The following is a 15507-nucleotide window of genomic DNA, read 5'->3' as shown; positions in this document are numbered from 1 at the left end:
ATATCGATCTTTAAGGGCCAATTAAATTTTTCAAATCTTGAAAATGGGTTACTGTTAACATTCTAGATACCAGAAAGTGGTTTTTTTTCGGTGTATTTCAGGACTTGTACTGCTATGTTTTTTTTACTTCGTCGAACAAAAATTAGTTTGGCTTTACCTCATTTTGCCGCTTTTTCGACATTTTGCGTGAAATCTTTTCGACTTCTCTAGGCTAGTTTAGTTTAGTTCTTTGCTCATTCTGCTCAAATTGTTTTTAAATAGCAGTTGGTCAGCTAAGCAATCTAAAATGGACAGAATCAGTATTGTAGAACCAAATCAAAATTAGAAACGGAATAAACCCATAAAGCCCATTTTTAGATGCCCGCTACTTGAACTTAGTTCTTTTGAGTACTCGTTACCATCTCTAATGCTTATTGATACAGTCCACTGATCCGCTCATTTAGAAGCAGGAGTATTTTCAACAACGAAATGACATCAAAATCGTTTGTTCTTTAAAAATGTTTTTGTACAAAAGTACAATTTTTTCATTATTTTCTATTCTTTCAATCCAAATCGTGGTAATGGGAATCAACGGTGTTATTTTTTTAGAATCTAACTGAAACTGCACTCCCAAAATGAACACTTTGGACACTAAGAAAAGTTTTTGTCAATTCTTATCTCTTCTTTCTTTTTCTGCTTCAATCCCGTAGTGCGTCAAGGTTTGCCACTGTTTTTTCGCTGTCAACTTCTTGAGTTTTGTGATGGAAATTCAGGCAGAAGGGACTGGGCTTTTTCTTGTGTTGCTGACTCGTCATGCTTAGAAGTATTGCATAATTTCTATCAGAAGCTATAATTTGAGGAGCTACATTTCATTTTTATTATAGGTCATCCAGCAGTGGTCTATCAAAGGCGACATCGAATGCGCCACTTCTGCCGGAGCCCCTGCCTCCCTCCCAGTCCAGTAACACAGTTGCCCATTCCAATGCCAAGACAGTATCACCTAACCAACTACAGGGCCATCACCTAACACAGGTAATAGAGCATCTTCTGTAGCAGTAGAAATACTGGATGTACACCTCCAGTCAATCACAGACTGAGAAGACACTATTCTCTTTTATATAGAGAGAACTCCTAACTATAGTCAGTCTATTAGAGTAGTTGCACGATGTGTATACCTCTGACTCCGGTGTTAACTCTTTTATACATCGTTATAATAGAAGTTTATCTTCAGTGTTTTACAGAGTCGGTTAGTCTTAGAGATATAGGTATGCCTACTTCGCGCGCAGAAATAAGTAGCCCTAACTCTTTATACTTTAAGTCTGTGAGAGGAGCCCACCTTGGGTCTGCCTTACTTCCATAGCGAAGATTTAGGTTCTCTCAAGATAGGTGATACGATGGAGCTAGATGGTATTTACCAAAGCTCGTCTGAATTATAACCATTGCACAGTTTTAAAAGTTGACAAAGCGGGAAAGAGTGAGATTTGAGCTCAAACTACTACTACTACTACTACTACTACTACTAATACTGCAAAAGCTTTGAATTAGCTGATAATCGTTGCCCGGTAGTCAATGGTTGAACGCCATTTTTGCGATAGAAAAAGAGTGTCACAGTAAGACATGTGCTTACTTATAGATTGCGTGACATTGCTTGAAGTCTGTACTAACTTCTGGTGTTTGTCGAGAAGCCCGTAGAGCTTCTAAATATTAAATCAGAATTTCAAAGTGACACTCACAGGAAAGCTTGTTTGAAACGTAATCTTGCTTAAATCACGCAAAGTGCAAGTTTGCGCAATTTGAAATTGCTGAAAATTGCACGGAAGTCAACTTATGGCTATCTATATAAGAACTTCTAGCATATAAAATTCTGGAACTGTGGACTTTCGGCACTTCAAAGCTTGCACGTGCGTGTTTCGAGTAATGGTTAAGTGACTCTGCTTGAAGTCACTGAGAACTTCTGGCGTTTATCGAGAACCACGAAGCGGTTCGAGATATTAAGTCAGAATTTTGAACTGACTTCTGCAGAGTCACTTAATTATGCCTAGAACACGAAACGCGCACGCTTTAAAATGACGAACGTCAACGGATGTCAAGTCTGGCTAAGTAGCAACTTCTGGCATTTTAACTTCTGGCACTTCAGACTTTCGGCATTTTAAAATGTGCACGTGCGTGTTTCGAGTGGTTTTCCGTTTTGTTATAGTTTTACTTGCATTCTCAGGATGAATGGATGTTACAGCACAGATTTTTAAGCCGTGTGTGGGATAGATTACCAGTGTTGTGTAATGTTGTACATTGTGGGCGTTTTAGTCGTCGCAGCACACACAGCAAGGAGGAGGGGGAAGGAAACTAGGGCGTATGAACGATGGGCAGTCTACATTTTTGACCATGCGAGATTTCAGGTAAGTGAGAAGACTTTTTTGAAGCATCACTGGCCGTTTTTCTTCTGATTGAGTTGACTTTCTGTCATTAGCAAGTGGGTAAACTTGTGAAGTTCCAGGGAATTAAGTCGATTTGCTGTGCTCTTTTAATAGGCGCTGGAGTCTTATTCTTAATAGCTAATTGTTATTCTAATTCTATACAGCAATAATACGAGGATTAGCGTTCACTGGTAAAAGTAGTAGATGATAGCGTCTAGGTTGACATACAGGAGGGGGTTGTTCGCAAGTGCCCCCCCCCCCCCCCCCCTGTATGTCACCCTAGCCGCTATCATCTACTACTGGTAAATCAAATAATTTGTTCAATTCTGGTTGGAAAAATTCTATCATCGTATTTGTAATTGTTTCAGATTGAAGACAGTGTTGGGCCGCGGCCACTTTGGCAAGGTAATTCTAGCAGAGTACAAGAACACAAATGAGTTGTTCGCCATCAAAGCTTTGAAGAAGGGAGACATCATAGAGCGAGAGGAGGTTGAGAGTCTGATGACGGAACTGAAGATATTCGAGTTAGCAAACAAGAACAGCCACCCATTTTTAGTCCAGCTCTTCGCTTGTTTCCAGACTAAGGTGATTACCACAAAACCTCGGAAATGAAATTGTGCAGATATCTGATACGGGTCTAGAAACTTATTTGAATTTCAATACCTTTACCAGATACAATTGTTTTTGAAAAAAATCAATTGCCTGGAGGGAGCAATAGTAAGAGTAGTTCAACTCTTTAAAGGTTTCGAAGAGAACAATGCTTAACTAATGCTAAAAGCATTTGAGCATTGGTGTGGTTGGAAAAAAAGATTAAATTTCTCTGGTTGAATACATAATTAGTTAAAATTAATCAGAAATGATTAAGTAACTCTCAAGGAAAAAACCGCCTAATTTTAAATAGGAAATAAAAACCCCAGGCAATAAACCCCCATTTTAAATTTGAGTTTTGGTCGCAATATTTTGTTGTTTTGACAGTTTCATATCAAGTCCCATGGCCCGAGAAGCATGACCAAATGCGCTAAATGTGAAGTGGGGGGGGGGGGGGGGGTTATTTCCGATCTAAAATTTAGTGTTTTTTCCGCGTTTTCTTTCCCAAACCGATCTGATTCAGAAGGTATTCTACATAGTAGAGTCTTGGTTGTGACAACTCTGTCTCTTTGGACCGATGACGTTTTTTCGACGGCTCAATTTAGCTATTGATAAGGTGCGTTAATCAAATTTTACAGTTTCAACTTAAAAAAAATTAATTTTCAAAGTTTAATATAGGGAGTATATATAGGAATATATAGGAATATAAGGAATGGATTCCATCAAAGTTGATTGTACGGAAATGTTTGAAATTAAATTTTTGTATTGTCAAGCAGTGGATAAACAAAGAGCAGTGAACAGACTAGAGTGGTTAATGTTCTGCAAAGGTAAATTTAATGTTCTTTTAATTCGAGAAATCGACAACTAATGCGTACGCCCGTATTTCCTATACGACCAATCTTTTAAAGGATCTATTCTGTTTCGCCCCCCCCCCCCCCCCAACCTCAATGAGCTTATTTTTTGAACCCCCTGGAGCACGTGCTATTTTCTCACGTAGTAACGTGCTATATAACAACATATATTTTGTAACGGGGGGGGGGGGGGTGCTCAAAACAGAATAGATCCTTTAAAAGATTGGTCGTATAGGAAATACGGGCGTACGCATTAGTTGTCGATTTCTCCAATTAAGAGAACTATCCAATGCGGTTATCACCTAGGAAAAAATGTTGATTAGTTTGTTTTCCCTATCTGATATATCCGAATTCGTGCCATGAAGTGCAATGGTAAAATTATTTGATAAACTGATTCATACGTGTGGTACAGGACCATGTGTGCTTTGTGATGGAGTACTCGAGTGGTGGAGATCTAATGATGCACATTCACCAAGAAGTCTTCAGTGAAAAGAGGACTGTCTTCTACTCCGGCTGTGTGGTCTTAGGTCTCCAGTTCTTACACGAGAATGGTGTCGTCTACAGGTCAGTACATTCACCTCTTCTACACACATTATTAACGAAAATTGATTTGGTGTTCATCGACTTAAATGAAGAATTCTTTGCTTCACCGTTCAGTCTATTACAAAAGTTCTATTGCGATCAGTGATTAGTCTTTTCACCGGCTTTTTTCAACGAATCAATCTTGACAAGCAATACTACGATTAATGAAATAAATTTACCACGAGATGCTATTTAAAAACTGTTAATTTTATCTGAATTGATCGTAACCACCCGCTCTTTCTCGTGCTTAAGTATTCTTTTTGAAAAGCATTTACATCTCAAATAGTTAAACCAACTGATGTTTTAAAGGTACGCATCGCATCGAACCTCAACATTTTTTCGGTTGTCCGAAAAAGATGACGTTATTGCTCTAAATTGCCTAATGTAATAAGTGATATTTTCCAGGGACTTGAAGTTGGACAATCTGCTCCTGGATAGCACTGGCTACCTCAAAATTGCCGATTTTGGTCTCTGCAAGCCCAATATGTTCCACCTGGACCGGACAAGTACCTTTTGTGGCACCCCTGAGTTCCTGGCCCCTGAGGTGTTGACGCAACCCTCTTACACTAGAGCTGTGGATTGGTGGGGCTTGGGTGTGCTGATATACGAGATGTTAATAGGAGAGGTAAAAACCCAACATTTTTTCATTAATAGCCGCACAGCGATGGCTGGGGCTATTATTGGCCTTCTCTTGGTTTTTTACAATTCAAAGAATTTGAATTGTATTGGGGCGCTGTCTTTTTATTACGACTCGAAGAGGAGTATTGGCGAAGTCCCTTTTTTTACGACTCGAAGAGGAGTATTGGAGAAGTCCTTTTTTTAAATCACTTTAGTTGGAGTGAATTTTGAAGCAGGAAATGAAACGCGTGAAAAATTTGGGTGCTGAACAAAAGTGAAGAGGGGAGCGAAAAGAGAGTGGTTTTTCGTTCATTCCGCTGTTTTCGAGAGAGCGAGAAATTGAGGTGTGAAAAAAATTTCTGTAAGCGAGCGAAATTTTGTGTTCACGTGCGGCTTTTGAAAACCGTTTTTTTGTTAATTTTTTGGTTTAGAAGTCTTATTATGATATTGTGTGATTTTTAACGTTGCTTTAATAGTGGTTGGTAGGTTTTTGGTCATAAATAAGAATTTTATACCATTTTGCTGGTTTTTCAGCTATTTTGCTGAATTTTAGGCGAATTTTAGAATTTTTTTGCGTTTTGTCTTGTTATATTGCTTTGTATGGGCTTTGAATAGACGCTTGTTAGTTACTGAGTCTTTAGATACCAAGTTATTACATTTTCTTAGGTTTTAAACGGTTTTTTTGTTAAGAAAAATGACAATAAACTGAAACATTTTAAATTATTCTTCTTAATTTTTTGCTGTTTTTCGCTTTTTTTTTCTAAACTTAAGTTTCTTAGCCTTTTCGGTTTTCCTATTCTTTTGGAAGTTTCTCAGTTTTCTTTTTGCTCCATTTAACGTTTTTTGGCTCTATGTGCTCTTGTGAAATCAAAAAGCTTATATTTTCTAAGATTCCTTTCAAGTTGTTTTTATATGCTCTTTGTGTTCTTCTAGTTCTTATAGCAGTTTTTATAGCGTTTGGGAATGCCTATAGTCGAATTTAGTTGTTTTTGATGCTTGTTTATGATTTTGATTTCAGTTATGAGTCATTTTATTAAAGATAATTGTGTAATTTTTATGAAGATTTCCGCGAATTTTTGCGATTTTTTTTTGAATTTTTGCTGAAATCTTCTGTTTCTGCTTTTTGCGACTTTTTAGTATTCTAGCTTTTGATAGGAACTTTTCTAGAGGTTTTAATGGAATGTATTTGGAGCACTTTTCTATGACAGATATTACTAACTTTTCTTAATCTCTACTTTTTTTAAATAAATTTTATTGGAGTGATTTTTGGAGCGGGAAACGAAACGCGTAAAAAAATTTGGAGTGATTATGGCGCTGAAAAAATCTGAAAAGTCGAGCGAAAAGGGAGTGGTTTTTGTTCATTCAGCTGTTTTTGAGAGAGCGAGAAATTGATGTGAAAAAATTTTTTCTAAGCGAGCGAATTTTTTTGTTCACGTGCGGCTTTTAAAAGCAGTTTTTTGCAAATTTTGATGGTTATGAGGTTTGATTATGATATTGCATTAATTTTAGGTTTGTTTTGATAGGAATTGAAGGTTTCAAGTAGTTAATTTGATTTTTAATGCTAATTTGGAGGTTTTTGATCAGTTTTGCTGATTTTTAGACGAAATTTAATGAATTTTTACCTGTTTTTTGTTTTACTGCTTTAAGTGGGATTTGAATATAAGCTTGTTACTTAAGGAATTGTAGGTTACCAATTGACTAAAGTTTTATTGGTATAAATAATTTTTTTCTAAGGAAAAATGACCAAAAAATTGAGATATTTTAAACCATTTTTCTCATTTTCTGCAGTTTCTTTTTTAAGTCTTACACAAGTGTCTTAACCACCCTATTATAACTTGCCCATCGTTTTGTGCGATTTTTTCATTGCTCTAATTGCAAAGGAACCTTTTTCGGCTTCATGTTTCCTTGTACTAATAAAAAAACTCATTTCGTTTTTATAGTTTTGTTGAATTTGTTTTTGAATGCCGTTTCTAATCCTTAACTTTTTATGGCATTTGTGGAGGTTTAGGGTTCATAATAGTTGCTCTAGTTCTTTATCAATAAGTAGGGGCAATTTTGGACATGAATCATTTTTTTGTTGAGAAATATGTCAAAAAATGGCGAAAATTGGAACTATTTTCTTTTTGGAGCTATTTTTTTCTTTGAAATTTTTCGGGTTTTTTTCTTTTTTTTCGAGAAAAGTTTCTTGGGCTATTATTGCTTGTCTATTGTTTTGCGAGCATCTGGATGCCCTATTGGCTGAAAAGAATTTTTCTTTGGATTTATATGCTTTTGTAATTTAAAGAAATTTACTAACTTCAAGTTTTTTTAGTGCAAGTTGTTTTTGAGAGCTTTTTTTCATAATTTGGCATCAAGTATTTTTTAAAACATTCACTTAAATGGTTTTAGTAAGTACTAGTTGTTTTGATGAAGTAATTTTGGCAGAGACAGTTATTACTGGATCTCAAGTTATGACAAAATTTGATCAGATTTTTTTATGTTAACAGATTTGATTTTTGTTTTTACTTTTTGTTTTATGGTTTGGGTTCGAGAAAATCATAAATTAGTGGAGGCAAGTTTTTTCTGATGAGTAGTTGGATGGCGGTTAAATAGATTTTCACTTCGAGTCGTTTCCGGAATTCTTCCGTCTATGTTTTTTTCAATCAATTTTATTGGAGTGATTTTTGAAGCGGGAAATGAAACGCGTGAAAAAATTTGGTGTTTTTGGCGCTGAACAAAAGTGAAGAGCGGAGCGAAAAGAGAGTGGTTTTTTTTCATACCGCTGTTTTTCAGAGAGCGAGAAATTGATGTGTGAAAAAATTTTCTCTAAGCGAACGAATTTTTTTTGTTCACGTGCGGCATTTTAAAGCAGTTTTTTTTTCATTTCTTTTGGTTAAGAGGTTTCGTTATGATTTTGTTTAAATTTTAGGCTGGTTTTGGTAGTGGTTTGGCGTTTTCTGGAAATTCTTATGAATTTTATCATAATTCTGAGGTTTTTAATGTATTTTGCTGATTTTTGGGCAAATTTTTCCGTTTTTTGACGATTATTTTGTTTTACTGGCTCAAATGGGTATTGAAGAAACCCCATCTACTTGAGCAATATTATGATAACAATTGGTTACAGTTTTGTGGGTGAGAATCATTTTTTTGTTGAGAAATATGACAAAAAATGGCGAAAATTGGAACTAGTTTTCTTAATTTTTTGCAGTTTTTCGTTTTTTTTTCTGTTTTTAGCTAAGTTTCTTTGCCTATTATGACTTGCCTATTCTTTTGCGAGCATCTGGATACCCTATTGGCTGAAGGGATTTTTTCTTCGGATTTATATGTTTTTTGAAATATTAAAAAATTTAGTAACTCTTTCCAGTTTTTCAGTGAAAGTTGTTTAGAGTTTTTTCAGAATTTAGCCTAAAGTATTTTTTCAAAATTCACATAAGTGGTTTTTGTAAGTACTAGTTGTTTTGATGAAGTTATTTTGGCAGAGATAGTTTTTTCGGGATCTCAATTTATAACAAAATTTGATGAGATTTTTTATCATATTTTAACAGATTTGATTTTGTTGTTACTTTTTTGTTTGATGACTTTGTTTCATAAATTAGTGAAGGCACGTTTTGTTTGATGAGTAGTTGGATGGCGTTTAAATGGATTTTCACTTCGAGTCGTTTCCGGAATTCTTCCGGCTATGTTTTTTTTAAGATCTGTTCACACATTTTCATGATTTTGATGTCAAAATGGAGTAGTGATTTTGGTCACGCCGAAACAGGAAATGGAGCGAACAAGCGAGTGGTTTTGCGGCGTAAAATTTTTTCGCTCTATTTTTAAAGTACAGTGAGAAAACGGTGTTTGAACAAAAATTCCGTTTCTCGGTAGTGGTTTTTTGTTCACATGCGGCAATTTCACTCTGATGTTTACTGTTTATTCGATTTTTTGGATCGGATTTTTTTTCTAGATGGTTTTCCCAATCCATTCACAGCTCATTCTAGACGTAGTTTTTTGTTTGAATTAAATTTTCATTTCTCGCTAGTGGTTTTTTGTTCACATGCGGCATTTTGACATTGATTTTCTGTTTTTTCATATTTTTTATCTGATTTTTTTAAAAATAGTTTTCTCAATTCACTCAAAGTCCATTCTAGGTCTAGCTTTTCTGTTTAGTCAATGAAAATTCTTTGAATTGTACGTCAGGACTTGTCCTGCTATGTTTTTTATTTCGTCGTCATGATTTTTGTTACGACCATATGACGTCACAGCCACTTTTTGTTCATTCGTTCAAGCAATTTTAACTGAATTGCATGTGTGACGTCATTTTTCGCTCTTTGTGGAGCGAGTTTTTTTGTTCATGCGCGTGATTAAATTTTTTGTCACACTTGACTTACCTCACTCTCAAAAATGACTTCCTCACTTTAAAATTGACTTTTTACTTTAATTCAAAGAGATAAGGTCAAATGGGTGTGTGTCACTCTAAATGAAGGTTATTTGAGATCAGCTAATAGAGGCAGCAATAACTTATACAGATTTTAAATCAAAATATGACAGATCAGCCTTCAATGAAAAGACGAATTTTTTGGCCTGTCTTTTGTACTGTTTTTTTAGACTGCCGATCTACGAATCTATTGCGGCTATTTTCTGGCAATCTGCCAGCTTTGTTTGAATTGTTTGGCGTTTGACTCAGTTCGAATTTCTTTCAATCATGATGAAGGTTTTCATTTTTGAAAATGTTGCTGAAGTTAATTGTTCGAAAGCATAAGAAGCATAGAATCGAAAGTTTGAAACAGGTAAGGCCCAGTGGACATTAAGTTTCATTAGAGGCCAAAGCTGGCCTTAATAGTCCTTCAATTGCTTTAGGGTGGTGCAGCTGCTGGGAATTTTTCGAGTTATCTGTTTTTTGAATTGACATTTGTCAAAGTTGGTAAAGGTCTTTTGCTTTTTCCGACCTTTTTGTGAGCTACATTATTTGGTACTGCAAACATAAACACAAAAAATGATACTGATTTTTGCAATTTTTAATAGCCGCCCTCATCTTCTCAGCCGGGTATTATAGCGCTCCTATTTTTTTTACTTCGTCGAATAAAAAAATGTTTCGCTTTACCTCATTTTGCCGCTTTTTCAACATTTTGCGTGATATCTTTTTAACTTCTCTAGGCTAGTTTCTCTCTTCTCTCATTCTGCTAAAAGTGATTTTGAACAGAAGTTGCTCAGCAAAGCAATTCAAAATGAACAGAGTCTGTTAAACCCATAAAGCCCAATTTTAGATGCCCGCTATTTGAACGTCGTTCCTATAAGTCTTAGTTACCATCTATAATGCTTATTGGTATTGATAGTAGCCCCTGCAGCCTCTCTCTCAGAAACAAAAGTACGTTATGTTCAACTACGAAATGCCATCAAAATAAATCGGACTTAAAAAATGTTATTGTACAAAAATCTTTTTTTTTAATATCTTCTATTCTTTCAATCCCAATCATGCTTATTGGAATCAACGGCGGCTATTTTCCGGCCATATGCCGGGTATGTTTTTAATTGCTTTCCGGTTGATCTTTTTTTATGAGATTTTTCGTTTGGCGGATTTTTCGTCTGACCCATTTGACTTCGTCCTCAAAAGCGGGATAAACAGGTAGCGACCATCAGGCATTAACTGCTCTTAGAGCCTTTCAGCTCATAGTCTCCAAGTATGCGATTCACAGAAAATGTTTTGGAGACATATAATTATGGTGAGAAGGGAGGTTCTTAGAAATTGAATGCCCCACAAAACACCCCCTCTCACTTCACCCCCAATCCCCCCTACATATCGTTCAGGCCGTAAAAATCTGCAGCCAAAAACCGCCGTCCCATGGTCGCCCCTCTCCACACTGTTGTCAAAGCTCCCCACCCCTATGACCCCCTATCCCCCCCCCCCGCTGCGCTCACCTCACGTCTCTTCAATTAAGCTAAAATTAGCCTCACTAAACCGTCGCTAGCTACTGACAAAGGTGACTGCTCGCCGGCTGTTTGAAAGCAATTCGCTAATTCCCCCGACGTTAGTCGGTTACGTCTAAAAAATTTTCGTCATTTTTGTTTTTCCAAGATCAAGGGCCATAAAACTTCAAAAGTTTGGGATTAAGTTATTACATTGTTTTTATTGGCATTAGAACGTCTTTCAACATTTAAATGTCGTGAATTTTAGCAACTTTTTGAATAAACTTGCATTTGTTTCTAAAATTTTTCTAAAGTTTTTTAAATTTTTTGTTCGTTTAGAGGCCATAATACCTTCTCTACGGAGTAAAACTTGGTTTTAGTCGCATTGAAATTGTTTTAACATTTTAATACCATAAAGTTAAGCAATTTTTCAAATTTAAAAAAATATATCTTTACACTTTCTTGTCTCATTGGTCAGGTAACCCCCTATAGGATGTTTAGTATGTTTTTGCATAGTTGCTAGGGGCAATGAAATTGTTTTCAGCTTTTCAAATACTAAGAATAACTGCAATCATTTGATCAAATGTGAATTTTTAGAAATCTGAATTTTTTTCTCATTTTCGTAGTTTTACGATCTTTGAGTCAATGCGACTTTTTCAAGCTTGAAATTGGGTTATTGGATAGCCTCAAAGGACAAATACTTGGTTCTGAAAAGACTAATATCAAAAATGTGACAAAATATCATTGAAATTTGCGATTGTTTTTAGGTTTTTTGAATTTTTTAGTCATTGTCTTATTATATCAACTGTTAAGGGCCACCGAAACATTTTTAGGCATTCCAGATGGTTTAGTGGACTTTCAGAGAAAAAAATTGGTTTTTAACTTTTTAATATTCCAAAACTAAGGACCATTCTTTAAATTTTCTTCTTCTTTAAGTGTCATTTTTCTCCTTTTTTGCTATCTTTATCGACCAGTAAACAATTTTCAAGGCTTATGCTTTGGTACGTGGGTATAGATATATAGCTGGAAGAAAATAGGCTTTCAGGGTGAAAGTTTCAGGTGTTTTAGCAATGATCATTTTTCTGTTCAGTTTGAATTTACTTTCTCAACTTTTGAGATCGTTTTTTTTGGCTGGAGTTCAACTGATCTGCTGGTCAGGTAGAGTAGTTCTAGGTTTTTCATTCGCTTATTTGGATTGTATTTCAGGATTTGTCTGGTTATTCAAAATGGGATTAACAGGTAAAGCCCAACGAGGAGCAAGTTTCATTAGAAGACCTAAGTCGCGTTCAGTAGTCCTTCAAGTGCTCAGAGTGGTGAAGTTATTGGGAAGACCGTATTTCAAGGTTAAGGTCAGTTTTTAGTAAATTTTAGCCCCAAATTTTGCATTTTTTGGCCTTTTTTGTCATTTTTCGGACTCTTTGTTAAACCAGTCTAACCATGCAGTAGAGATACTGGATAGTCTGGAGACAATGAACTGGTTCTGAAAATGATATCACGGATTTTAGCAAATTTTGTTAAAATTGTTTTTAAATTTTAATAAAATTGTTAAATTTTTAAATTTTCATTTTTAATTTTTTTGAAATTTTTGGGATTCTCTGAGTTCAGCAATTTTTATTGGCCAACAAAACTTTTTTAAGTCTTGCAATTGGGTGGACTGACAGAACTCCAGAGACAAAAGATTGTTTTTTGTCCTGAAAACTTCAAGTTTTGCACTTCTCAGTTTTTTGAAGCATTTGTCATATTTCTCGAGTTTCTACCTTTAGTGGCAAATTAATCTCTTTCAAGGCTTGTTTCTTAGTTAATGAGTATTTTGACTTGTATCATATTTGGCATTCAAGGTAACAGCTTCAAGAATTTTATCAATGATTTTTTTGGTTTGTTTTTAGTTTGATTGATTTTATTTTCTCAAATCATAGATTGTCTTTTTGGCTGGGGTTGTTCAATTGATCTGCTAGTCAGGTACCTTAGTTCTTAGTTTTCCCTTCAATTCTTTGGATTGTATTTCAGGACTTGTCCTGGTATGTTTCTTTGTAAGATGTTTTACACAATTTTTACGACTTTAATATTTCAAAACGGGAGAAAGATGACAACCATCCTAATCTCTCCTTTAAACCATCTGCAAGGCCTAAAAGATATTTAATTGTCTCTTAACGATCGTTCAGAGTTTCGAAAGATTAAAGTATGCCACTCTTTGTTGGACCAGTCTAAAATTAAGGTCTGTTAAAGTTGAAGGTTTTTGCAGGACATAATTTTTTATGACCATTTTAGGAGGTATATGTTTTGGTTCTACAAACATAAACAGGCAAATGTAACTATTTTTTGCAATTTTATATTTACGGCATAGTTGCTGGAAGTACTGGAATGGTTATCAATATTTTAATAACACGAGTTTTAGGAACTTTTTGACAAAATTTAAATTTTCTGAAAAATATTGTTCCAAGTTCATCGGTCTTTATGAGCCAGAAAAACCATGAAGTAGAGATACTGGATAGTCTGGAGACAATGAACTGGTTCTGAAAATGATATCACGGATTTTAGCAAGATTTTGTTAAAATTGTTTTTAATTTTTTTTAAAAATTGTTAAATTTTTAAATTTTCAATTTTAATTTCTTTGAAATTTTTGGGATTCTCTGAGTTCAGCAATTTTTATTGGCCAACAAAACTTTTTTAAGTCTTGCAATTGGGTGGACTGACAGAACTCCAGAGACAAAAGATTGTTTTTTGCCCTGAAACCGTCAAGTTTTGCACTTCTCAGCTTTTTGAAGCATTTGTCATATTTCTCGAGTTTCTACCTTTGGTGGCAAATTAATCTCTTTCAAGGCTTGTTTCTTAGTTAATGAGTGTTTTGACTTGTATCATATTTGGCATTCAAGGTAACAGCTTCAAGAATTTTATCAATGATTTTTTTGGTTTGTTTTTAGTTTGATTGATTTTATTTTCTCAAATCATAGATTGTCTTTTTGGCTGGGGTTGTTCAATTGATCTGCTAGTCAGGTACCTTAGTTCTTAGTTTTCCCTTCAATTCTTTGGATTGTATTTCAGGACTTGTCCTGGTATGTTTTTTTGTAAGATGTTTTACACAATTTTTACGACTTTAATCTTTCAAAACGGGATAAAGATGACAACCATCCTAATCTCTCCATTAAACCATCTGCAAGGGCTAAAAGATATTTAATTGTCTCTTAACGATCGTTCAGAGTTTTGAAAGATTAAAGTATGCGACTCTTTGTTGGATCAGTCTAAAATTAAGGTCTGTTAAAGTTGATTAAGGTTTTTGCAGGACATAATTTTTTATGACCATTTTAGGAGGTATATGTTTTGTTTCTACAAACATAAACAGGGAAATGTAACTATTTTTTGCAATTTTATATTTACGGCATAGTTGCTGGAAGTACTGGAATGGTTATCAATATTTTAATAACACGAGTTTTGGGAACTTTTTGACAAAATTTAAATTTTCTGAAAAATATTTTTCCAAGTTCATCGGTCTTTATGAGCCAGACAAACCATCAAGTAGAGATACTGGATAGTCTGGAGACAATGAAGTGGTTCTGAAAATGATATCACGGATTTTAGCAAGGTTTTGTTAAAACTGTTTTTAATTTTTTTTTTTAAAATTGTTAAATTTTTAAATTTTCAATTTTAATTTTATTGATTTTATTTTGTCAAATCTGAGATTCTTTTTGGCTGGGGTTGTTCAATTGATCTGCTAGTCAGGTACCTTAGTTCTTAGTTTTCCCTTCAATTCTTTGGATTGTATTTCAGGACTTGTCCTGGTATGTTTTTTTGTAAGATGTTTTACACAATTTTTACGACTTTAATCTTTCAAAACGGGATAAAGATGACAACCATCCTAATCTCTCCATTAAACCATCTGCAAGGGCTAAAAGATATTTAATTGTCTCTTAACGATCGTTCAGAGTTTTGAAAGATTAAAGTATGCGACTCTTTGTTGGATCAGTCTAAAATTAAGGTCTGTTAAAGTTGATTAAGGTTTTTGCAGGACATAATTTTTTATGACCATTTTAGGAGGTATATGTTTTGTTTCTACAAACATAAACAGGGAAATGTAACTATTTTTTGCAATTTTATATTTACGGCATAGTTGCTGGAAGTACTGGAATGGTTATCAATATTTTAATAACACGAGTTTTAGGAACTTTTTGACAAAATTTAAATTTTCTGAAAAATATTGTTCCAAGTTCATCGGTCTTTATGAGCCAGACAAACCATCAAGTAGAGATACTGGATAGTCTGGAGACAATGAAGTGGTTCTGAAAATGATATCACGGATTTTAGCAAGGTTTTGTTAAAACTGTTTTTAATTTTTTTTTTTAAAATTGTTAAATTTTTAAATTTTCAATTTTAATTTTATTGATTTTATTTTGTCAAATCTGAGATTCTTTTTGGCTGGGGTTGTTCAATTGATCTGCTAGTAAGGTACCTTAGTTCTTAGTTTTCCCTTCAATTCTTTGGATTGTATTCCAGGGCTTGTCCTGGTATGTTTCTTTGTACGATGTTTTACACAATTTTAATCTTTCAAAACGGGATAAAGATGACAACCATCCTAATCTCTCCATTAAACCATCTGCAAGGCCTAAAAGATATTT

General features: G+C 34.6%; 1 protein-coding gene across 1 annotated transcript in view; it reads left to right on the top strand.

Moving 5' to 3' along the window:
* Window positions 1-15507, top strand: part of LOC142344414 (serine/threonine-protein kinase N2-like) — a 71668-nt gene that overhangs the window by 43498 nt on the left and 12663 nt on the right. The window contains exons 12-16 of the mRNA XM_075396033.1: window positions 864-1011; window positions 2284-2375; window positions 2762-2978; window positions 4245-4396; window positions 4820-5039. Of these exons, the coding sequence (XP_075252148.1) occupies window positions 864-1011; window positions 2284-2375; window positions 2762-2978; window positions 4245-4396; window positions 4820-5039 (829 nt within the window). The remainder of the gene's footprint in view (window positions 1-863; window positions 1012-2283; window positions 2376-2761; window positions 2979-4244; window positions 4397-4819; window positions 5040-15507) is intronic.

Source organism: Convolutriloba macropyga, chromosome 8, assembly GCF_964194025.1.
Source record: "Convolutriloba macropyga chromosome 8, txConMacr16.3, whole genome shotgun sequence".
Classification (NCBI taxonomy): domain Eukaryota; kingdom Metazoa; phylum Xenacoelomorpha; order Acoela; family Convolutidae; genus Convolutriloba; species Convolutriloba macropyga.
Note: the sequence above shows the minus strand (reverse complement) of the source record. Positions and strands in the feature narration are given on the sequence as shown.